The sequence below is a fragment of the Myotis nattereri genome (assembly GCF_964212035.1).
Source record: "Myotis nattereri genome assembly, chromosome: 19".
Taxonomy (NCBI): Eukaryota; Metazoa; Chordata; class Mammalia; order Chiroptera; family Vespertilionidae; genus Myotis; species Myotis nattereri.
The window spans coordinates 21253147-21275740 of NC_138095.1; the positions used below are offsets into that span (position 1 = coordinate 21253147).

The 22594-nt window shown below is 50.4% G+C and overlaps 1 protein-coding gene across 1 annotated transcript; it reads left to right on the plus strand.

Moving 5' to 3' along the window:
• The first annotated feature begins 19 nt into the window (after positions 1 to 19).
• Positions 20 to 22164, plus strand: VPS26B (VPS26 retromer complex component B). The gene is made up of 6 exons (XM_081114142.1): positions 20 to 711; positions 8760 to 8916; positions 14371 to 14535; positions 17557 to 17732; positions 19339 to 19481; positions 19896 to 22164. The coding sequence occupies exons 1-6, from the start codon at positions 489 to 491 to the stop codon at positions 20040 to 20042; spliced, it is 1011 nt and encodes a 336-aa protein (XP_080970268.1). The 5' UTR covers positions 20 to 488; the 3' UTR covers positions 20043 to 22164.
• Positions 22165 to 22594: the final 430 nt, after the last annotated feature.

Genomic DNA, 22594 nt, shown 5'->3' on the forward strand with positions numbered 1-22594 from the left:
CAGGCGCAGTGAGCACCCTGCCCGGCTGCGGGGTGGCAAGGGCTACGGAGGCAGAGGCGTGCGCCTGCGCTCGGCGTCTCCGGAGCCTCCCGCTGAAGGCCGCCTCCTCCTCCCCGCCCTCCGCCGCGATCTCCGGAGCTGCTCGGGCATCGCAGCGCAGGAGCTGGAGGTTCGCTCCGCCGCCCCGAGCCCCGAGCCGCAGGGCACCGGGTGGGCGGCAGCGGCCGGTACCCCCGGGGCTCTGCACCGTCCCCCGTAGAGTGGCGTGGCCGCCCTCGCCCCTCGCCATCTCCGTCGCCCGTGCCCGCTCGGGGACTGGCGGGCCGCGGCGCATCTGCGCTCTGGGCGCGCAGCCGGCCCTGCCCTGCCCTCCGGCTGTAGCTGGCCATCGTGCCGCGCCCCCCGCCCGGCCGCGCGCGTCCAGCCCGCTGGCCTTCCCTTAGGGCAGCCCGGCCCCGGAGAGCCCGGCGCGCCCGGCCGGCGGCGAGATGAGCTTCTTCGGCTTCGGGCAGAGCGTGGAGGTGGAGATCGTGCTCAACGATGCGGAGAGTAGGAAGCGGGCCGAGCACAAGACGGAGGACGGGAAGAAGGAGAAATATTTCCTTTTCTACGACGGCGAGACGGTCTCCGGGAAGGTGAGCCTCGCCCTCAAGCACCCCAACAAGCGGCTGGAGCACCAGGGCATCAAGATCGAGTTCATCGGGCAGATCGGTGAGTCGGCGCCCGGGGCCTCCCTCCCCCACCCCCACGTCCTCGCGCCGCGCCGGGCGCCCACTCGGGGCGGGACCCTGGGCCGCTCCGGCGAGGCCTGCGGTCTCCACGCGTCCCCCTGCGGTCTGAGACCCGCCCGCCCGTGGCCGCTGCCGCGTTACCGTTTTCCCTGCCCAAAGGGACAGCGCGCCACGAGGCGTGGCGGTGCCCAGGGCCCCGGGCGCGACCCCGCTGTGCCCCTTGGTGGCGGGCACCGCGGCGCAGAATGCCCAGGTGTCCCATGCCGCTCAGATGACACAGACCCACCAAAACCTCAACAAAACCCCTCTGGGATTTCGGGATTTCGGAGCGAGAGGCCCAGCCTTTAGCCTGCAGGTGGGCTTGTTAGCGGGAGCCTTGCCTTCCTCCGGACCCCGAATTTGGCTGGTCTGTGGCTCAGTTGCAGTCTCACCCGCCCCCTTGTCACTTCTATGTGTGATCTGGGCGACATGGCTCACCAGGGCCTCCTCTCTCACCTTATCTCTGAACTTCCTGTCTTGTACACGTTTTGAGGGAAAAGCCCTGCAGCCTCCGATCCAGCGTTTCTGTCCACCTAAGCCTGTATTTCTAAGCCTTCTCGATTAGAGCGTTCGTTTCCCGGCGACTCGTTTTCTCCTTAAAGACAAAGAAATGATGCTCCAAAGACTAAAAGGGAAGTGGTCAAAATCGCTCAGTGCTCCAACAGTCTTTAATCGTGATAATTAATAACTGGCTTTGGACCATAACAGGCAGTTAACCACTGCCAGAAGGTTTTGGAAGCTGCCAGTCAAGATGCAATTGTCTCCAGTCCTAAGGCTCTTTGGAGTTTTCCTGTTTATGAAAACTCCCATGCACTTCTGGAAGTAAATTGTGTTTTTTTGTCACAGTGAACACCCCCGGTGTGGGTTGGAAACCTCTGGCAGAGAATTCATGCCCTATGCCACATGCTGCATGTTTAACTCTGTTTTTAGGCACTTCCTGGGAAAGCTTGTTAGATGCTCTCTCAGGTCCTCAGAGTACAGCGAAGAAATCTGTTTTCCTCTTTTACAAAGGCCAGAAGCCCTGGCCCCGGGTAGGAGGGGCCTGGGGAAGGGGAGTTCTGCACAGGTCTCTGCAGGCAGTGCTCAGCCTGAACTGTTTACCTCTGGCATTTCAGAGAATGAAATCAGGTGGAAGACCAGCTGATCCCGCAGGAACCTCTGTCCTTACGTCAAATCCAGAATGAGTGTGGCCTTTTGTGTATTGGAAATAGGTCTAAAGAATGAGCTTCATGCCCGCTGCTCTCCGGCTTCTAGCTTAGATAGGATTTCTCAACAGCATGCTATTGACATTTGGGGCCCGGTCATTCCTTTTTGGTGTAGAATGTTTAGCAATGCCCCTCCCCCCCCGCCCCCCCCCCCCCCCCCCCCGTTTCTACCCACCCCATACCAGAAGTACCTCCCAGCTGTAACCTCAAAAATGTCTTGAGATACTGCCGTACGTACACTAAAGGGTAAAAATCCACCTAATAAAGAGCCACTGAGTAGATAGGATGAGTCCAAAATATTTTCAGCTGAGTGTAACATGTGAGGTAGTGAAGTCCTTGCCTGCTTCGCATTAGGATCTTCAAGTAGCAGCTTTAACACTGTTGCATGGATTCTTTGACTTTGTCATGCCAGTGTAGACAGGCACGGTTAGCCTGTGTCTGAACCACCGTTCCAGGTGGCCATACCTTGTCAATACAGAAAGATAACCACAATGTCTGCAGCTTCAGCAGGATTGACTGAGCTGCCCCCGAGGGTGGGGGGCGCAGAATGATGTCAAGACCTTCTAGTCCAGTGGTTCTCAACCTTCCTAATGCCGTGACCCTTTAATACAGTTTCTCATGTTGTGGTGACCCCCAATTTCATTGTTACAAACTGAACATAATGAAAGCATAGTGATTAATCACAAAAACAATATGTAATTATATATGTGTTTTCCGATGGTCTTAGGCAACTCCTGTGAACGGGTCGTTTGACCCGCAAAGGGGTCGCGACCCACAGGTTGAGAACCGCTGTTCTAGTCAAAACGTAGAGGCTTCTTGCTGCACCTGCCCTGACTGGTTTCTTGTCTAACTCCTTGGATCCCAGAATAGCATCCCTGCTGAGTTTTCTCAGAACGTTTTATTGCTTCCATTGATGACTCTTCCTGGGCCCCTGAGCACTCACTCTGGGCTGACTTGACCTTGTGACTTTGGGGATGCTGTGCCCTTCCCTGGGCTACTTTCTTCCCTGTAAGACAAGGACAACAAACATCAGCCCGTGAGAATGCTGTGAGGTCAGAGGGTTGTGCTCCATGCAGCGCGTGGCGTATCTGTGCCATATTCCTAAGGCAGCGTGCCGGCCGACCTCAGGGCACCAGAGCGAGGCCAGTGAGTAATTTTGTTGAAGTTGTGGTCTTGAGGTTTTCTCCTTCATTGCACTCTTTGGCTATGTATGAAGTGGGTGGGACTCGGTCAGATTCTTTCTGAGATCTGGCTGTATGGTAAGAAAGTTGATTGATATCATTGTGCTCTGTCCCCTTCCTCATTGATTTCCATTTTAACTCAAATTTTTTCTTATAAACAGTAGTCTCTTTGATTTGGTTCTTCTCTCTCTCTCTCTCTCTCTCTCTCTCTCTCTCTCTCTCTCTCCTTTCCCTTCCTTTCTTCTTTCCTGCCTTCCTCCCTCAGAAGAGTTAGTTCTGTATCTTGAAAATGAAGTGGTTTATGTAATTAATCTTATCCTTATGACTAATTTATTTTTCCTCCTGATGAAAGTGTATTTGTCACTGGCTGGAGGGGGTCAATGGGGGGGGGCATAGGTAATACTTTCAACAATAAAGAATTATAAAAAAAAAAAAAAGAAAGTATATTTGTCCCACCTGTGTATTCATTAGAGGGACAGCCTGGCATATGCAGGGGGCAACTCAGCTGGTTATGTAAATTAGAAAAGGCTCAGTTTATAATTATACAGACTTTGCTAAGGTCAAGTCTTGTAAGGACTAGAGATAATATACATGAAGTGCAAGGCTTGGCACATGTAGTAAGTGCTCAGTAAAAAGGAGTTAAGATGATCATTGTCCTTTTCTCTTTCCGTGTTAAGCTGGACCATCAAGAAGCTCCCAGGGGCTAGGCATTTAAAACATTTCACCTGTAGTTACCCCTGATTCCTATGCAGACTCTCTCTCCATGGGGAATGTTCGAAGCAGGTTAGTCTCCCCTTTCGTCTGCCTGGCCACAGTGCCTTCCCAGTGTCTTCTCCTGGAAGGTACAGTAGTCCACACAAAACTTTATGGAAGGGACTCTGCACAGGGTCCTTGCAGAAATAGCTACTCGGACCCCTTTGTGCCCCATTCTCCTAGTGGCCCAGGCCCTGCTCAGAAAAGCTCCTGTCTCCTTTGTTGTTGTTAATCCTCGCCCGAATATTTTTCCATTGATTTTTAGGGAGAGGGAAAGACAGAAAGAAACATCGATATGAGAGAAACACATTGATTGGTTGCCTCCTGCACCAGCCCTGACCAGGGCCCAGGCCGGGGAGGAGCCTGCAACCAAGGTACGTGCCCTTGACTGGAATCGAACCTGGGACCCTTTGGTCCGCCAGACAACACTCCTATCTTGATGATGATTTAGAGATAGCTTTTGTTCCTGGTCCCTTCTTACTCCATAACTTGCTCTCGTAGTCTCATCTGCACCCATGACTTCAGTGGCTTCTTATATTCACATGCTTCCCAAATTCCTTCTTTGTTCTCACCTGTCCTCTCTTCTGAGTTCCATGCCTGTGTTTCTCACTGCCTGCTAAATATCTCCACCTGGATACCCCAACCCCAGGTCCCTCAAAGAGGCATCCAAAACAGAAACCCTTTCTCTGCCAGCCCTGCCGCTCTGTGGGTTTTGTTTGTTTGTGTGTTTTTTTTCCATTTTGGCTTCTGGCACCTGCATCCATTCAGCCTCCATTTGGGAGTCATCTGAGACGCTTCATTCCTCCCCCCATACAACTAATTGGCTTCTTTTTTCTTTTTCTTTTTCTTTTTTAGAGAGAGGGAGAGAAAGAGAAAGATCGATGTGAGAGCAAACATCGATTGGCTACGTCCTGCACACCCCCTACCAGGGGATCCAGCCTGCAACCCAGGCATGTGCCCTGACTGGGAATCGAAGGGGCAATCTTTGGGTGCACAGGATGACACCCTACCAACCGAGCCACGCCGGCCAGGGCCTCCTCTCCATTCTTAATGCATTTATTCTTTCTGTTTGTAGCAAGTAGTCTCCTAACTGGCTTTCCTGCCTTTGTTTTCCTCTTCTTTCAATTCACCGCCTATAACAGTAAACTGTCTAAAAGGCAATTCTAACATTGTCAGGCCTCTCCTTAAAATTCTTCTCATCGATTCCCTAGTGGGTAAAGGGGGAAGTATGTGCAACTCTGTTCTGAGCTGGCCCCTGCCTTTGGATGTATCTGAGCTCATCATGACCAATCAAGCCTGTACTTTAAAAACTCCAGAGAATTTCTCTATTTTAATTTACTCACCCAGGAAATGCTAAGTAAAAGGCACATTGAGATGAAATCGATTGATTCTAGCCCGTTAATACGCTGTGGCAGGGCGTGGAGCAGAGCTGCGCCTGGCCGGCTACGGGCAGCTTGGGTATGACTGCTCGACAGGTTTCCTGGGGTCCAAGAGATCCGAGCAGAGTGGCCAGCACGAGTCGTAGCTGGGTTGCCAGTTAGCAAGTAGTGCGTGGGGAAAGCAGGGTGAGAGGAAGCTCGCTGCAGGTCTTTCTGCCTTTGCTAACTTCGCTTCTCCCAAGCCCACCATGGAGCCTGGACCACACATGGTCCGGGCCCAGCAGCAAGTCTCAGCTTCTTTCAGGGGATGACCCTGTGCTGCCCAGCCGGCTCCATTTCCTCCTAAAGTGGCAGGTTCGCTCCTCAGCCGTTGGTGGCAAGTTTCACCATGAAAGCATCCTTCTGCAAAACTCATTTCCTCCTGGGAGGCTGGAGACAGAAGTTACCTTAACGAAACCGCTTGGTCAATTCCGAGTTTTAACTTGAAATGGCTAGTCCCCGAGGGTTTGGGGGGCCCGGAAGAGCTAGGCATGACTTGTGTCTGCATCTTTGGGGAAAAATAGAGGCAGTTGACTGCCTCTTTAGGATCCAAACCTCTCAATAGAAGAGCCTTGGATTGTTTTATTTAAATCCTGTCAGAGGAAACCAAACTTCCTGGCAAGCGACAGAATATGGTGCTATTTCTGCCCCTTTGCCTTAACAGTGTTTGCAAAAGCACTGCAAACAGCTTTGAAATTACAAACGAGAAAGTCCAGTCCAGCTCCACTCAGACACCGGTCACTCTTCCATGACATTTGGTATAAAAGCTTGTAGTAACGTGTGTCCCGGAGGAAAAAACTGAAGCAGAGCATGATGCTATGCAGGGAAGGCCCTCTTCCGCCAGAGGTCCTGGCCACAGCCAGGTTCCCCTGCTGGGTCAGGCAGCCCGTTGCTAGGATCCTCGGATGCTGGCAGCCTGACTGCTCTCTGAGGGCTCACAGGCCGCCTCTGTTTGTTTCTCATGGTGCCGTTGAGCTGTGTAGTCACGTTTGTGTGTTTTTCCATCCTCCTTTTCCCATCTTTCTCTTGGCTCTGGGATCTCCCATTAAAGATCATGGATGTTGGGGCCTTGCTCTGCCTGCTTTTGTCCCCTGAAACTATGGCTGGAATCCAGTGCTTGGGAATTGAGGCAACAGGTTCCCCAGTCAAGGGGTCAGAGCCCATGTAAGAGCCAGGATCATCCACTAGGGCTCATGGTTCCCTGGACCAGCAGAAGTGGAGGAGCCCTGGACGTGGGCTGGCCAGTGGCTCTGCCCCTGCCCAGTCACTGCACATTGTTTTACTGAGGAGCACAGTTCCTGATTTTAGAACTAGCATTGGTTGCTCATCTTTTCCTCCATCATTTGCAACTGTCGTCTCCCATCTAGCAACTTTGTGGATGATCACTCACTACCCGGAATGCTGCCCACTGCTGGTTCCATTTAGTGTTTGGGAGAGAAGGTGGGTTGTTTGTAATATAAGATGGATCACAGTGTAACTACATAGGAAATCAGCAACAACTGTAATCACAGAATACAATGTACATTCACAGAGATGTAGCAGCACTGTATGTAACCACGCCACCGCCACCTTTGGGGAGGCAAGAGAGTGGGTACTTTGACCCAGGATGGCCTTGATCGTTATGGGGACCCAGACCTTGCACTGTCCAGGGTGGACCCAGAGCACATGTACCACTGCCCCACGTCCCCTGATGCTGAGGCATCCCTGAGAGAGATCGCCTGCTGTGTTCTGAAGATCCAGGACCAGGCCTGTGGGTGGTTCTCTCTGTCCCCAAGCAGCTAACAGCAGAAGTGGGTGGCGGTGTGCTCTGCCTGCTCCATTTTCCCATTTGGTCTATCCTACTTCAGGGTGCAGCCTAGCATTGGCTTGAAGCTCAGAAATACCTACCCCAGGGCTGGACCTTGACTGCACCTTGGCCATGTATAGTCACAGTCAGTATTAAATGTCCGCCATGCAGCCGGGTGGGTTGGGGAGGATGCTGGGAATCTGGGCATATAGGCCTTACCTCTAATCACCATGTGTAGAGTACTAGCAGAAGTTAATAGTTAAATAGCAGAGTACAAAGAGGCTAAGAATAATATAGGATAAGTGGGTGGCATGAGCTTATATCAGCGAAATATACCAAAACTATTTCCAGGGGAGGTTGAACTTAAGAGCATTGCTTCTCAAAGTGGGGTCCCAGGACCAGCGGGATCAGCCCCCTCCCCCAGACCCCTTGAATCAGACTGGGAGTGGGGCCCAGCAATCTGTGTTTTCATAATCCCTCTTAAGTCCGTGGTCGGCAAACTGGCTCGCGAGCCACATGCGGCTCTTTGGCCCCTTGAGTGTGGCTCTTCCTAAGCCTTAGGAGTACCCTAATTAAGTTAATAACAGTGTACCTACCTATGTAGTTTAAGTTTAAAAAATTTGGATCTCAAAAGAAATTTCAATCGTTGGACTGTTGATATTTGCCTCTGTTTACTAATGCGTTTGCCGACCACTGCTCTAAGTGATTCTGATGCCCATTGCAGTCTTGGAGCCACTGTTTTAAATGGAGGTAATAACATTAAAACCTGTATGTCAGATTGGCCACATGGATCAGCTAGCAGCTAATATATATATGTTAACCTCACCAGAGGATGTTTTGTCATTGATTTTTTTAGAGAGAGTGGAAGAGAGAAGGAAAGAGAAAGAAATATCTGTGTGAGAGAAACTCATCGATTGGTTGCCTCCTGCAGGGGTCCCAACCAGGGCTTGGGCTGTGGAGGAGACTGCAGCCAAGGTACGTGCCCTTGACCAGAATCAAACCCAGGACCCTTCGGTCCGCAGGCCGACGCTCTATCCACTGAGCCAAGCTGGCTAGGGCCTAGCAGCTAATATTTTGAGTGTTTGCTATCTATTAGGTACTATTCTAAGTCCCATCCCTTCATTGCCTCCTTTAATTCTCACAAAACCTTATGAAGTGAGTTGTCTTACTCCCATTTTACTAGGTCGTAGAAATAGACTCAGTCCCATAGCAGCCAACCCTAGACTCTAAGCCAGTTATTTAACCTCGCTGTGACTCAGTTCCCTTATCTTTTAAATTGGTGATAAATGCCCGTGAATATGCTTTAAAAGTTATAAATATTTTTTTTACTGTGCTTTTAAAAATGTGTTTTTGATAGTGGTTCCCCTGATGTGTCCCTTACTAGGGCCTGCCCTGCTGTCCTGAGCAGGATTATGTGGGGTTCTTACTGTGCCATGGATTTCTCTATATAAAATGGAATTGCTTGGAAAGGGGGAGGTGGAGGGAGACCAGTATATGAGGAATGCAGTGAAGGAGCGGGTCAGGAATAACACTGGTCTGTTGGTGGGGGTCTTTTAGGACACAGATGCCCACAGCAGGGATGAAGCCCCCTGCCAGGCCCCGGGTAGCTCGGGGTCTGATAGAGGAGGCCGATGCTCTCTCCGCAGAACTCTACTATGACCGCGGGAACCACCATGAGTTTGTGTCGCTGGTGAAGGACTTGGCCCGGCCTGGAGAAATCACCCAGTCACAGGCCTTCGACTTCGAATTCACCCACGTGGAGAAGCCGTATGAGTCCTACACGGGGCAGAATGTGAAGCTCCGGTAAGTTGTGCCCACCTCGCCCCAGAGACTGCCCCCCTGTGGAGCAGGACCTGAAGCTGTCCACGTTGTCAAGAGTCTATAAAGGTATCGGGAAGGAAGAAGGCAGAGAGCAGTGGTCTGCTGGTAAATGGTTAGAGCAGGCTCTCTGGGAGGAAAAACCCCTGCTTTAGCATTTGTTAATTGCTGGAGTGTAAATCTTCCCACTATGGCCAATTTCAAGCTATCAATCTGACAGCCCGAATGCACAGTTGGGGAGAGATGTACAGTAACCACATTTAGCAAACATTACCAACATACGGAGACACTAAATATAAATTCCCCAAGAGCAGAAAATTGTAGCAACATAATTAGGAAGCAAGGCATTTTTTTTGGTATGTATTACCTTTGTTTTTAATATAACTCATTCAATTGTAAGTTTATATAATTGCAAATAATTGCTGTGTTTAACCACTGCTTCATAAAATTCCTGAAAATTCAACAGTCAACGTTCATCAGGACATACTGACCCTTGATCCAGTTCTCAGGACAGCAGAGTGATCCTGAGCTCTGTCACTCAGCTTTCTCACTAGAAAAGTGGGTAATAGGTTTGTTTCTAATTCTAAATCTGTCTGCTCCATCTTTTGTGGGGGGTGAAGAGAGAATAAAATGTAAGCGTGTACCAAGTTCTTCAAAGATTAATGAGCACAATTTGAGGACATGGGATTGCTTTTATTGTTCCAGTCTTGGGAACTCTGAGGATAGGGACTGGTCCCAGGGTCTCTGGGGTTAAAAAAAATAAATAAATCCAGAGCAGCTCTAGCCTGTTGGATGGAACCCAGGATTATGCGATGTCACTGGGATGAAGCAGGCTTCCTCCTTCGCTCTGGACACCTGGTCCCAGGTCTTGGTACTGTCTTGTAAGATCAGCTTGTTCTCCTCACCTGAAGGCCTGGGTTTAGGATGCTGCAGACTTTTTTTTTTCCTTTTATTTTATCCTTTACTTTTATTTTTCAGTTACTGTTGACATATGATATTATATTAGTTTCACATATACAACATAGTGATAATAACCACCGGTACCATACATAATTATTAGAATACTATTGACTATATTCCTTATTATTGACTTCACATCCCCGTGACTGTTTTTATAACGGGCAGTTTGTACTTTTAATCCCTGCCCCCTTTCCACCCTCCCACAGTTCCCTTCCCATCTGACAATCATCAGTTTGGTCTGTGAAAGCAGGGACCCCAAAGAGATAGACATATGTATATCCACACTCATAACAGCATATTCACAGGAGCCAAAATGTGGATGCCCCCTGAATGCCCATCGGCAGATGACTGGATAAAGAAAATGTGGATGAAACAAAACATACAATGAAATGTTATTTAACCTTGAAAAGGAAAGAAATCCTGTTATTTGCTACAACATGGATGAGTCTTGAAAACTATGCTGAGTGAAATAAGCCAGTCGTAAGACAGATCCTGTGTGATTTCACTTATAGGAGGAAGTTAGAGGAGTCAAAATTATAGACAGAAAGTAGAGCGATGGTTGCCAGGGGCTGAGGGGAGGGGGAATGGAGAGTTGGTGTTTAATGGGAACAGTTTCAGTTGGGGAAGTTAAAAAAGTTCAGGAGATGGATGATGGTGATGGTGGCACAACAATGCGAATGGACTTAATGTACACTTAAAGTGACAAATGGCTAAAATGGTAAATGTAATGTTATATACAGGGTGGACAAAAGTAGGGTTATAGTTATGAATACATGAAACAGTTTATTCTTATATTATTAGTTATTAATTATTGTATTATTTTCTGTACAACAATTGCAAACTTACTTTTGCCCATCCCTGTATATTGTAGAGGACAAAAAAAACACATCTTTTTTTCCCTACCCATCTTAGGTTCATTTACTGGGCCCTGCAAGTTAGACTGACAAAAGGCAGATTAGCAAGAGAAAAACAAGTTTGTTCACATGTGCATTGTGCATACACGTGGGACTGTGAGGAGTAACTCAAAGGGCTGGTCAGAACTAGGGCCTATGCAAGCGTTTAACCAGAAAAACAATAATGAATATTAAAGAGAAGTGACAAGACAAAGGAAGGAGACTTTGAGCTTCCAGGGGCACAAATTGTGGGAGGTAAACATGGGGAAACGGGAAAGGTAAGGGCAGTTTTAGCGAGGCTGGTTATAGGTTTCTCTGCACAGTCTCTGGGCTGCTGAGAGTCTTGAGTTGTCTGTGGTGATTAAGACCATCCTGCTCACTTCGGCAGCACATGTAGAACTGGAGCGATAACAGAAAAGGAGGCAATCTGGGCACTGGCTTTTATTTTATTTATGTTTTTGTATTATTATTATTGTCTAAAGCAGTGGTTCTCAACCTTCCTAATGCCGCGACCCTTTAATACAGTTCCTCGTGTTGTGGTGACCCCCAATTTCATTGTTACAAATTGAACATAATTAAAGCATACCGATTAATCACAAAAACAGTATGTAATTATATATGTGTTTTCCGATGGTCTTAGGCAGCCCCTGTGAAAGGATCATTCGACCCCCAAAGGGGTCGCGTCCCACAGGTTGAGAACTGCTGGTCTAAAGTTTTTTACATATGTCTCCTTTTTCCCCAGTTGAACTCCCCCCCCCAGCCATTCCCACCCCCCGGCAAGCCCCCACCGCCCCAGTGTCTGTGTCCATTGGTTATGCTAATATGCATGCATACAAGTCCTTCTGTTGCTCTCTAACCCCCCTCCCCTGCCATTTGTCTCTGGATCTATTTTTGTTCATCAAATTATGTTGATCATTATATCCCACATATGAGTGAGATCATGTGTCTCCAACTGGCTTGTTTCGCTTAGCATAATGCTCTCCAGTTCCATCCATGCGGTTGCAAATGGTTGGAGAAGATTAGCATGGCCCCTGCCATTGCAAGATGACATGCAAATTGTGAAGTGTTCCATATTTAAAAAAAGAAGAAGAAGAAATGTCCTGCTGTCCTGGGAAGGAGGGGCAGGGCAGGAGTTTTCCTTGTGTCTGCTGCTTCTCAGTTCCTTTCAGCTCTGGATGAACCAGAGTGGCTTATTTGGGGGTGGCATACTCCAAACCCCCTTCTTCATTCTACCACAATAAAATAGCAAATAAAGGAAGGTGTTGCTGTACAAATTAGATAAAGACTTTAGGATTCATGTTGAGAAAGAGGAGGCCCAGGAGGGAACATCAGCCAAGGGCAGTGTGCAGAAGATGTAAATCCCGCATCAGGGCTTGGACCTTATTCCACAGGCAGAGGGGAAGCGTGACAGGATGGTTTGGGGCCCTCTTTCCTTGGTGAGCAGGGGAGTGGTTCTTTCGGAAGAATTTAAAGTCAATATGTGGTATTTAGTGGATGGGTAGAATGTGGACACAGAACTGTTAGAAGGCTGGAATGAGGGCCTAAGAGTTTTGCTTTAGGGGACACGATGGGAACAGGCAGAAAACCAGGAATGTAATGGACATCCACGGAGTTTCCTAGTGAGTGGAGCTGCAGAGGGGGCTGCTGGGAGGAAGAGATGGCTCGTAGGTAAGATGATGCATCGAGCTTTCACATTTGGAGCACTGGCAGAGGGAGAGGTGTGAGAGTTCATGAGGTGATTGGAAATGCAGGCCTGCCCTCGGGATGTACTGTTGGAAACATCTGCTCAGCCCACAGCTGATCCGCTCTTCCAGGAGGGGAGCTCAGGACCTGTGGGCGGGGGGATAGTAGGAGCTGAAGCCGGGTAATGGGCTCCAGGGCAACCCTGGGAAGAGCATTTCATAGAGGAGGACGTGTTGTACACTAGCACAGACCTGACGCTGAAAACACGCCCCTGGATTTGGCAAGTGGGAGGCTGGGTGGTCACTTCAGGAGGGCAGTTTCTGTTGGGTGGTGGCAACAGAAGCCAGGGGTGAGGCACAGGGGTGGGTCCCTCTGTGACAGCTGTCTCTGAAGGAAGGTCAGGAGTGTGAGGCCTGGACCGTGTTTGGTGGTGGTGGTGGTGGTGGGGGGGGGGGGGAGGTTGATGATTTGGGGACTTTTTTTTTTAATAAACTCAAAGGAAGAAGCCTTTAACTGGAGAGAGATTGGACATATCCAATTGGTAAGAAAATTGGAAAAGTTGAAGGATGTGAGGCGTGCCTGGGCATCGGCATTTGTAAAGCCCCTCCCCCGGGTGGTTCTGACGTGCACCCAGATAGATGGAGAGTCATGCCCCCAGAGGGAGGAGGCGGGAAGGAGGAAAGGATGGGCAGATATGCACACACTTTAGGCCCTGGGAGCAGCTCAAAGCAGAGAAGGGAGAAAATTGTAAATCTTGACTTGGAAGGCCTGCATCTTAGCATAGTAAAAGCAGTGTCTTCCCCTGAGAGGGGGAGGGGGAGGCTGGGAGCCTGAGCAGTTAGAAAAGAGTTGGGAACAAATGTCTTAGGGAGTGAGACGGAAGTTGCTGGGATGAATAAAAAGACTGCCAAGCAGCAGTTCGTGCCACCCAGAACAGAGTGGCCTGGTGTGTGGTTGATCTGGTTAGCAGGAAGGCTTGAAAGACAGTTTCATTAGAAGAAAATATAATTGAAGGGGTGTTTCTTCCCTCCCCGGGTATGAGAGTTAAGTCAAGGGGACAGGCGTGATGGGGAAGGCCACCCCAAGTGGCTGCTGTAGAAGTCAGGCTTGGCATACTTTCCGATACTCCCCGACTTGTCCCTTCCTGAGGATCCTAGTTCACCGGAGGTTTTCTTTGTCCGAGCACACCAGGTTCTCTCCCTCCTCTGCTGCTTTACTTAGGTTTGCTCTCCCGAATGCCCTTTTCTCTCTCCCCCAGGCCTGCATTCCTGTATCCAAGTTTATTCTGATTTTTCTATTTCTTTGCCCCCCTCCCACAGTGGTCTGTGAGCTTCCCTTGAGATGGTGTCTCTTGTTCACCCCATGCCTAGCAATGAACGTTTGCTGAATGAATAGCTGACTTCGTTTCTCCGTTACTTATTCCTCAATTTAACTGTGAGGGACTTGAAAAATCCTTCTTGATTGAATATTGTTAAACAAACGGGTGTGCAAATTGAAGAGTATAAGACAGATTCCTGTGCCCAAAGAGCCAGAAGCTACTTGAGGACATAAAACCTGCGCACAAATGCATGGTAGAGAGTGGCGAGGGCCACAAAAGGCAGAGGAGTGACATGAACCCGGAATACGGAGCGGAGGAATCACTGACTTAGAGCATTCTCCACCCAGAGCATGAGCTCAAAATGGGGTTCGGGGAAGGGGCTCTGCACCCCCTGGAATTCTAACTGCAAAATGTTGTATGTAAGTGCATCTGGGCATTTTTTCTGGGAGGAGGGTCCACAGAGATAAATTCTCTAAGGAATAAATACCGCTGAAGGGGGTTCTCTCAAGTGGGTCAGTTTGGCGCATTAACCTAGGTAGCTCTGGAAACGGGAGTGTTCCTTCACCCCACGTCCATATTCTCCAGGTATTTCCTCCGCGCCACCATCAGCCGCCGCCTCAATGATGTTGTCAAAGAGATGGACATTGTCGTTCACACGCTCAGCACATACCCAGAGCTGAACTCCTCCATCAAGATGGAGGTTGGGATCGAGGACTGTCTGCACATTGAGTTCGAGTACAACAAGTCCAAGTAAGTGCCGGGCGCCCCGGGTTGTGGAACAACTATTTCCGGGGGTTAAGATAGAAGCTGATCAGAACACAAAGTGATGGAAGCCCCTTGCCTGGGCTGGTTCATGCAGTGGGAGTGAGCACAGAAATAAGCAGGGAATATATGTGGCTAAAGGTAGGCTGACCAGGAAATCAAACCTCATTTGACTTAAACTAAACTTTACTAAATTAAGACGGTACCTTTAAATCAAACAGCCTGTGATGTCTTTCAGAGTCAAGCTAAACTAGCCTTAAGACTAATGGTTTTGGATTCAAAGGACAGCTGTTTCCTTCCACTGCTAAGAATCATCTCAATACCGGTCCATTGTCATCTGTCTCCTGTGACCAGGATGCCCTTAGAAGGCAAATGAGGAAAGCAGACACCGCCTCAGGCCGCTGCTTCCTCTCTGAACTGAAAGGAATGGTAGCAAAGAGGACCCGCTGCCTTTTCATGAAGGCCTTGAAATAACATTAGCTGGCGAGTTGGGAAGCCACCTCTGTGTTAAACCGTGTTTACTGTTAGAACACGAAAGTACTTAAGGGCTTGTAAATCCCGTGTACAGCTCAGAAATGCACCCCAGCCCCTTTTCAACATAGTGCATTCTTCAACATGTTTGAAGATCAAATGTGCAGAAGGAAGAGTGTATTCTAGTCACAGAGCCGCCCTTACCACAGCCCCACGGCCAGCCAACTCGGGAGAGGGAGCTGAGCCAGAGGCTCACCTGCGAAGGGCAGGGAACGGGGGCTTTTTAAGCCAGAATATATGTGCTTCTTAGCACAGGGTGAGGGAAAGGTGTGTTTTTTCCCCTGCCCTGTGGCCTGGAACCAAGTGGGGTGTCAGTAAAATGATCACCATGTCCCAGAGCGGGCCTGCGTGGCCTGGGCTCCAGCTACCAAGTGGGCAGGGCGACAGGAAACGAAGGTTGATCTAAGGCACACGTAAGGGAACAGACTTCTTCCCCTTTCTCCTGACAGTCTTGGGGCTCTGCGTGCCTTCCTGAAAAGGAGCCACCAAAGTGCATGCCCACCAATGCCCTGGCCACAGACAAAGGGGGTGGCTGGCAGGCAGTGCCACTAGCAGGAGCTCAGAATAGCCAGTCAGCAGTGAGCTCAGGACCACACTTGGTATGTGAAAGGCACTCAGAGTCAGTGGCGTGACATTGAGGACTGGACACTTCCAGAATCTGGCCCTGCCCTCGCAGACAGCCACACTGTGAGTGCAGGTCTGAATGACGTAACTGAAAGGGCCACGCTGTGAGCCAGCTTCTGTTCTGCCACTAAGAACGTGGACTAAGGTTAGCAGGTTCTAAAAATGTTTGTACTTCTGGTTCCTGAAAAATGAAGGGCTTGCATCAGGCTAGTGGTCTCGAGCACACACAGAAAGGGTGAGTGAAAGAGGAGAGGGGAGCCAGGGCTCGAGGCCCACCCTCCACAGAGAAGCTTATATATTAATGCTTCTTATGAGATTTTTTTTAGAATAAAGGAATGTTCAGCTTATGAAAGTTGGAAAACCCCTAGAATCTATGTTCTCTAAGCATTCTTTCCAAAATGCTCAGTGGCCTACATTCTGCTTTCATAACTATTCTTAGGTTCTCTACTTAGAATGTCTGCAGCCTTCCCAATTAGCCTAATAACCATTAGCCTACGTGATGTGGAGTAATGGAAGGCCCAGGCTGGTGTGGCTCGGTCGGTTGAGCATCGTCCCATGCACTGAGAGATCACCGGGTTCAATTCCCAATTAGGACACATGCCAGGGTTGTAGGCTCGATCCCCAGTAGGAGGCGTGCATGAGGCAGCCAGTTGATGTTTCTCTCTCCCTCTCCATTTTTCTCTCAAATCAATACAAACATTAAAAAAGAAAGAAAGAAAGAAAGAAAGAAAGAAAGAAAGAAAGAAAGAAGAGAACACAAGCTTAGGAATTAAGGATTTTGGTTCACATCCTGAGTCTGTCCCCTCCTCAAATCCTGGTTAAATTACTTTCTTCCTTTTCTTAACCTAGAATACAAGGAGGTTAAATTCTGAAGTCCCTGCCAACACTCACAGCCTATGACTCTGATCTTCAGGTCTGGAGATGTTGCTCTCTGCCTGCTGTTCCTGACCCAGGGCTGTGCATGTATCGGCCACCGGAACGGCTGTCTGTTCACTGTGCCTCGTGGCCAGGTTCGACAGCTCAGAGCACAGGCCTTGTAAGCAGAGCCCAGGGAGAAGGTGGATGGGACAGGACGTGGCATCTTGCTCTGCTGCTCCTGCCTGGCCTGTTGGGTCCAGAGCACACAGAACTTCGCTGCAGGCCATCAAGGCCCAGTTCCCAAAAGACATTTTATGGGGCTTAGAGAGGAAGAGCAAGACCTGGCTTCTGCATTTGTGGGACTGGCCTCTCACACACTAGGGTATCTAAAAAACATACACAAATAGGAAACATGCCCAGCTGGTGGGGCTCCGTGCTTGAGTGTTGACCCATGAACCAAGAGGTCACCAGTTTGATTCCAGGTCAGGGCACATGCCCAGGTTGCGGGCTCCATCCCCAGTAGTGGGGAGGGGGTGTGCAGGAGACAGCCTATCAGTGATGTTTCTCTTTCATGGATGTTTCTCTATCTCTACCCCTCTCCCTTCCTTTCTCTCTAAAAAATCAATGAAAACATATTGAAAAGAAAAATAAATAAATTAAAAAACAAAACATATCAAATGTATAAAAGAAGTTTAGTACTGAGCAGATAGATGAAATCAGCAAGCATGAATGGGTGCCATAACATGCTAGAGGAGCATCCTTTGAGCTGTAACTGGGAGAATGAGAGGGACAGAAGTTACTTTGATTCACGTAAAGTACATGTTGGGAAATCAGGCTGCCATGCAGCGTGGTGGGATGTTGGTGAGTGTGCACTCTGACCCCACCTTTAGCCAGTACGCAGGGCAGAGCGCCCTCTCCTGAGACGAGAAAGGCCGGGAAGTACACAAAGGGTTGGCTGCTGTACACACACCTTATTCTTTACTTTCTCTTCCCCAGATACCACTTGAAAGATGTCATTGTGGGGAAGATATACTTCCTGCTGGTGCGAATCAAAATCAAGCACATGGAGATCGACATCATCAAGCGGGAAACGACGGGCACAGGCCCCAACGTGTACCATGAGAACGACACGATAGCCAAGTACGAGATCATGGATGGAGCACCAGTGAGAGGTAGGCCTCGTGGCCCCTGGCCCCCCACCCCGCCTTGTCTCCAGGCCCTGCACACAGCTGTGGAGGGGCGTGAGCGACTGTACTGTTAGTGAGATTTCCGTTAACCTGGAACTGCTTACGCTCTAACTGTACACCTGGGTCTCCATAAGCAGGAAAGGAGGGCTGAGCCTGTGACGCTGCAGACTGCTACCCGCCTTCCCTCAGCGGAGCTCCGCTTCCGCCTCCTCTACATCACGAGCTTGGACTGGAGATTGAATCTCAAGTTATCCCTGTTTGTTTGTTTTTTTAAAAAAAGCTTGCAAATTGGTTAACAGACACAGTTTGAACATTTTGTAACTTTTGCCTGTTGACATTCTGACATTCTTTGCTGTTAAGGGGCAAGAGATTAATACAGAATAGTCATTTCTGTCACTTAGTTTTGGCTCTGGTAAAACGATTCATTCTCTGCATTCATTCACCAAGTAGAAATACTCTGGCCAGCACTGCCAGAGGCTGCAGTCAGCACTGGGAACTGGACAGAAACTAGTCTCCCGCCACCCACCTCGGAGCGCTGGGTCGGGTGGGGCTGAGAGGTGTGTTTGGGGAATCTGTGTGATTATTGGGAGACGCCCTCACGGAGGTTCTTCGCTGGCTCTGCTGCAGCTGACGATGGAGAGTGTATTCTTTCACTGAGAAGTGCTTGGTGATGCCAAGGTCTAATCCAGGCAGGAGGAGTGTCGTAGCTTAGCAGCCGGGAACACTGGGGACAATGACAGCTTCTCCTTGAGTCGCACCGTGCCAGGTCCTTGGGGAGGGCGGGCTGAGCTCTCCAGACTCTCTGCGTTCCAGTTTTCCACCAGCTGTGCAAGCAGAGCCAATTGTCCTTGTCCTTGTGCACATGAAACGGGGCAGAGAAACATACAAAACAGCGGATAATTGAAAGATTTATATTTAGCTTTACACTGCATTATAGGCTTGGCCTTTCTCAGTACAACAACTCCCCTAACTTTGTTCCACTTATGCTGGGAAAGGCATGATGTTAGAGCTGGCGGGGATCTAAAATAGTCTGTAGTTTGTTTCCATAATTTTCCACATGAGAAAATAAGGTCCAAGGAAAGCAACAGAGTTACTGGTTAATGGAGAACTGGGACCAGAATGAAGATGTTGTGTCCCAGACACCATACCATCCGCCAGTCCATCATAGTAGTGATGTATTTCGGGGGGCATGCCCTAATTAGGGTGGAAGAAAGTGGCATCAAAATTGCTGGGTGAAATGATGAGTTTGCTAGAGTTTGACAGTTGGCTCTTGGAAACCCAACAAGTAGACACATTCCATGTGATCAGAAGATGTTTGATAGTGGCTGTCCATCCCCACCGCCACTCATAATCCTGTGTGGGGGTAGTGGGAGGTCATTCAGAAGCACAGCTGGACTAGAAGGGAATTGCAGTCACCTTTTTGCTTCAGCACATCACTGGGCAGCAGAAGGCAGCTTCCCAAAGGCAGAAGCAATGTCCTGCGTTCCATGTCATGCTCAGATGCCCACTTTTCCTACCCTGGCCAGAGTGACTCGTGTAAGGTTGAGTGGCCACTCTGTCCCTCGCTCTGATTCCTGCCTGGCCCTTACAGGAGAATCTATCCCGATCCGGCTCTTCTTGGCGGGCTACGAGCTCACCCCCACCATGCGGGACATCAACAAGAAGTTCTCCGTGCGCTACTATCTCAACCTGGTGCTGATAGACGAGGAGGAACGGCGCTACTTCAAACAGCAGGTGAAGCCTGGCACCTCCGCCCGACCCCTGGGGGCCTAGTGACAGAACAGGAGGGCGTCGTTCTGCAAAGAGCAGGCTCCCGTCTGGCAGGTTAAGCAGTAAGGCGCAAGTCTCCATGCCACTGTTCGTGTGCCAGAGGCGGAAACGGGTCACCTAGAGCCCCATAGCGAGAATGAGGGTTCCCACAGATACCTAGAGTCTGCCCCCTTGGCCCAACCCCACAACCACTCTGCCTTCCAGCCCGAAACATCCAGAGTTCCCTGGGACGGCGGTGGGACAGCTGCTATCTTTGCTGGGAGATAAGCAGATGGGGATTTTGCCTAAGATTCCCCGAGAGGAAGTTAGAGCCTCCGGGAAACCCAACCCCATGCCTTTCTCTCGCGCCGTCATGTTGCCCCTCTCCCAATTTTGCAGGAAGTGGTGTTGTGGCGGAAGGGTGACATCGTACGGAAGAGCATGTCCCACCAGGCAGCCATCGCCTCACAGCGCTTCGAGGGCATGACCTCCCTGGGTGAAGTGCGGACCCCCAGCCAGCTGTCTGACAACAACTGCAGGCAGTAGGCCCCCAGGGCCAAGGAGCTGCTGGGCTCCCACCCAGCACCCCATCTACCAGACACCAGCGGCTGGGGGCGGGGAGGATGGTGTGAGCTCAGCTGACCCGTTACTTGCAACCTGAAAACAAATCATGTTTTTGACTTAAATTCTTTTTCTGAAGACCCCTGGGGGCTCGGGCCAGGAGGCACTGTCCTGGGGGCTCTGCAGCTGGCGGGGAGAGAGGTAGCATCCTGAAGCGAGCGTCCCTCTGGGGAGAGGGCCTCACGCACGGGGGCTGCCTCATGCCGCACGGGCAGACAGTGCCAGAATCCTCGGCCCCAGCCTCTGGCCCCCAATGCAGGCTCTGACCATGTCCCTGGGAGTCTGAGCTGCCAACGGGCCCCGGGTGGTCACCTCTTGTCCTCCCCTCAGGTCCCTGAGGGAGGGGCGGAGTTGGGCTGCCCCATCCCCAGTGGCCAGGGTGAGACTCGAGATTAGGAAGCTACCTCTTTGGGAGTCTTGGACGTGGTGCTTTGAAGTTTCCACAAGCCACCTCCTTTCTGGCCTTTCCCTCCCTGCCGGGACCCAGGCAACTCCCTTCTCCATGTTCTATGGACTCTTGTCAGTAACATCCTGGGACAGAGCCTGTGGAAGGGCCTTTGGCTGACTGTCCCTTCACCCATGAAAAATCGTGGCTCAGAGACGCTCTGGGGTCAGTGTCATGTATGGATGGCAGCAGTGAACGCTGCATGGAGCTGTCTGCCTTCCATTCTCTCCCGTCAGCTCTAAGGGCTGTGTGGTTCTGGGGTATTGTTTTGTGTGCCCAGCCCACAAGCCTCAACAGGGACATGTTTCCTTTAAGAACAGATCCCAGGAAGGGGCCTTGATCCCTTGCTTCCCTAAGAGTGGATCCTCGTCACGCCTTGCTCTCCATTTAATTTGAGCATTGGGGCTGGGTTTCAGACACTTGACATTTTGTTCTTACTATTGCCCACGCCCCTTCACTCCCCACCTAACCCTCAGGAGGGCGATGAGGACTCAGCAGGACCTGCCACAGCCTCAGAACTGCTTGCCAAATCATGTCGTCTCCGCCAGGTGACTGGCCAGCGTTGAGGACCGTTGCCGTTTTTCTTTGAAAACACATTACAGACACTCTCGTGGGTGTTCTTGTTCCACTAGAGGGCGTCCCCTCTGCTGTGCTGCACGTGGGCCAGTTGCAGTAACAGTGTTGACATCCTTTTCTGCTTCACCTGGAAATGACCAGGAATTACTCTGTTGGCCTCCCGCCCCTTCTTGGAAGACAAGCAGACCCCACTGGCCAATAAGGGCAATATTCGGGGGGGTCTCACGTCTCTGTGATTTGGCAAGCAGAGGGGTTGGTTGGTGCCTGTGTCATTTTCCAGTTAGTGTGGGATATAGGGATGACTCGTCTTCAAATTTTAGTACAATCATGGGCCTTTGGGCAGGGCCCGGGGATCAGGACTGCGACTAGAAAGGCACTTGGGCTGACACTCGAGGTTGACTGGTGGCAGCAGCACCAAGGTGAGCTGGTTTTCCCAGGCTGGGCCCCGAGGTCAGTACAGGACAGTCCCCATGGGGACAGGGCCACTCGTCCAGCTGTCCCTGGATTTTCAAGGCTGGGACGAAAGGGTGGGGGGGGGGCGGGCTCTGCTCCTTGCCTTGCGCAGGGCCTGAGACGGCTCTGGTGGGCCTCCCGGTAGATGGTGTTCTAGCTGGAAAGCACCTGACAATTCCTCTACGTCCCCAGACAACACAAATCCATCCTCCGACTTTTGTAACATCGTAAATCTTTCTTCTGGGAGAACTAGAAGATAGAGTTTGCTTTTCTTCTCTCAGGACCTGTGCACAAGCTAGACCTTACGTTTCCTCTTGCTCTGCCCTCATTCCCCACTAATTTGCCCAACTGTGGGAGTGAGGGGAGGCTCCCGTCCCCGTTCCAGGTCTCCACACCTAGGAGTGCATAGGTACTAAACCAAGCAGTGCAACTTGTCATTAAGCAGCTGCGGTGTTTACATGTTTCTTAATGTATCGTCTTTTCAATGGCTGTATTTTAAAAAAAAGAGCGCTTGTTTCAGTTGTCTCTCTGATTAAAGGCAGCCCTGTGCTCGGAGGCATGGTGCCCACGGTCCACCGGGTTCTGTGGTCTCTTCTGCCTTACGCTGTCGCGCCTCACACACAAGGGAAGACAGGTTCCACGGTGCCAGCAAGACGCCTGCCCTCTCTGTGGCTCTGTGAATAGTGATGGGCGCTTTCCTAACACCTGTTCCAGACCAGCACGTGACTGAGAAAGGAAGCCCTGTTTACTTCTATCTCGCAACTTGTGCAACTGCTGATGGTTTAAACGCCTGTGAAGCCCAGGTGACTCCAGGGCTGGTGAGGAAGGCTAGTGTAAGACGATAAAGAGTTCACCTGGCTGGTGTGGCTCAGAAGAGGTTTCCCATGCACCAAGAGGTTGCAGGTCCGATTCCCTGTCAGGGCACATGCCTGGGTTGCAGGCTTGATCCCCAGTGGGTGGGAGGGGCGGGGGGGGCGGGGGGGAGAGGCATGCAGGAGACAGC

Bases quoted from the DNA above. Each gene is read 5' to 3' on its own strand.
- VPS26B (XM_081114142.1), top strand. From the start codon at position 489: ATGAGCTTCTTCGGCTTCGGGCAGAGCGTGGAGGTGGAGATCGTGCTC. The intron at 14,536-17,556 runs GTAAGTGCCGGG...TCTCTTCCCCAG, and splicing joins TTCGAGTACAACAAGTCCAA to ATACCACTTGAAAGATGTCA. The intron at 19,482-19,895 runs GTGAAGCCTGGC...CCAATTTTGCAG, and splicing joins GGCGCTACTTCAAACAGCAG to GAAGTGGTGTTGTGGCGGAA.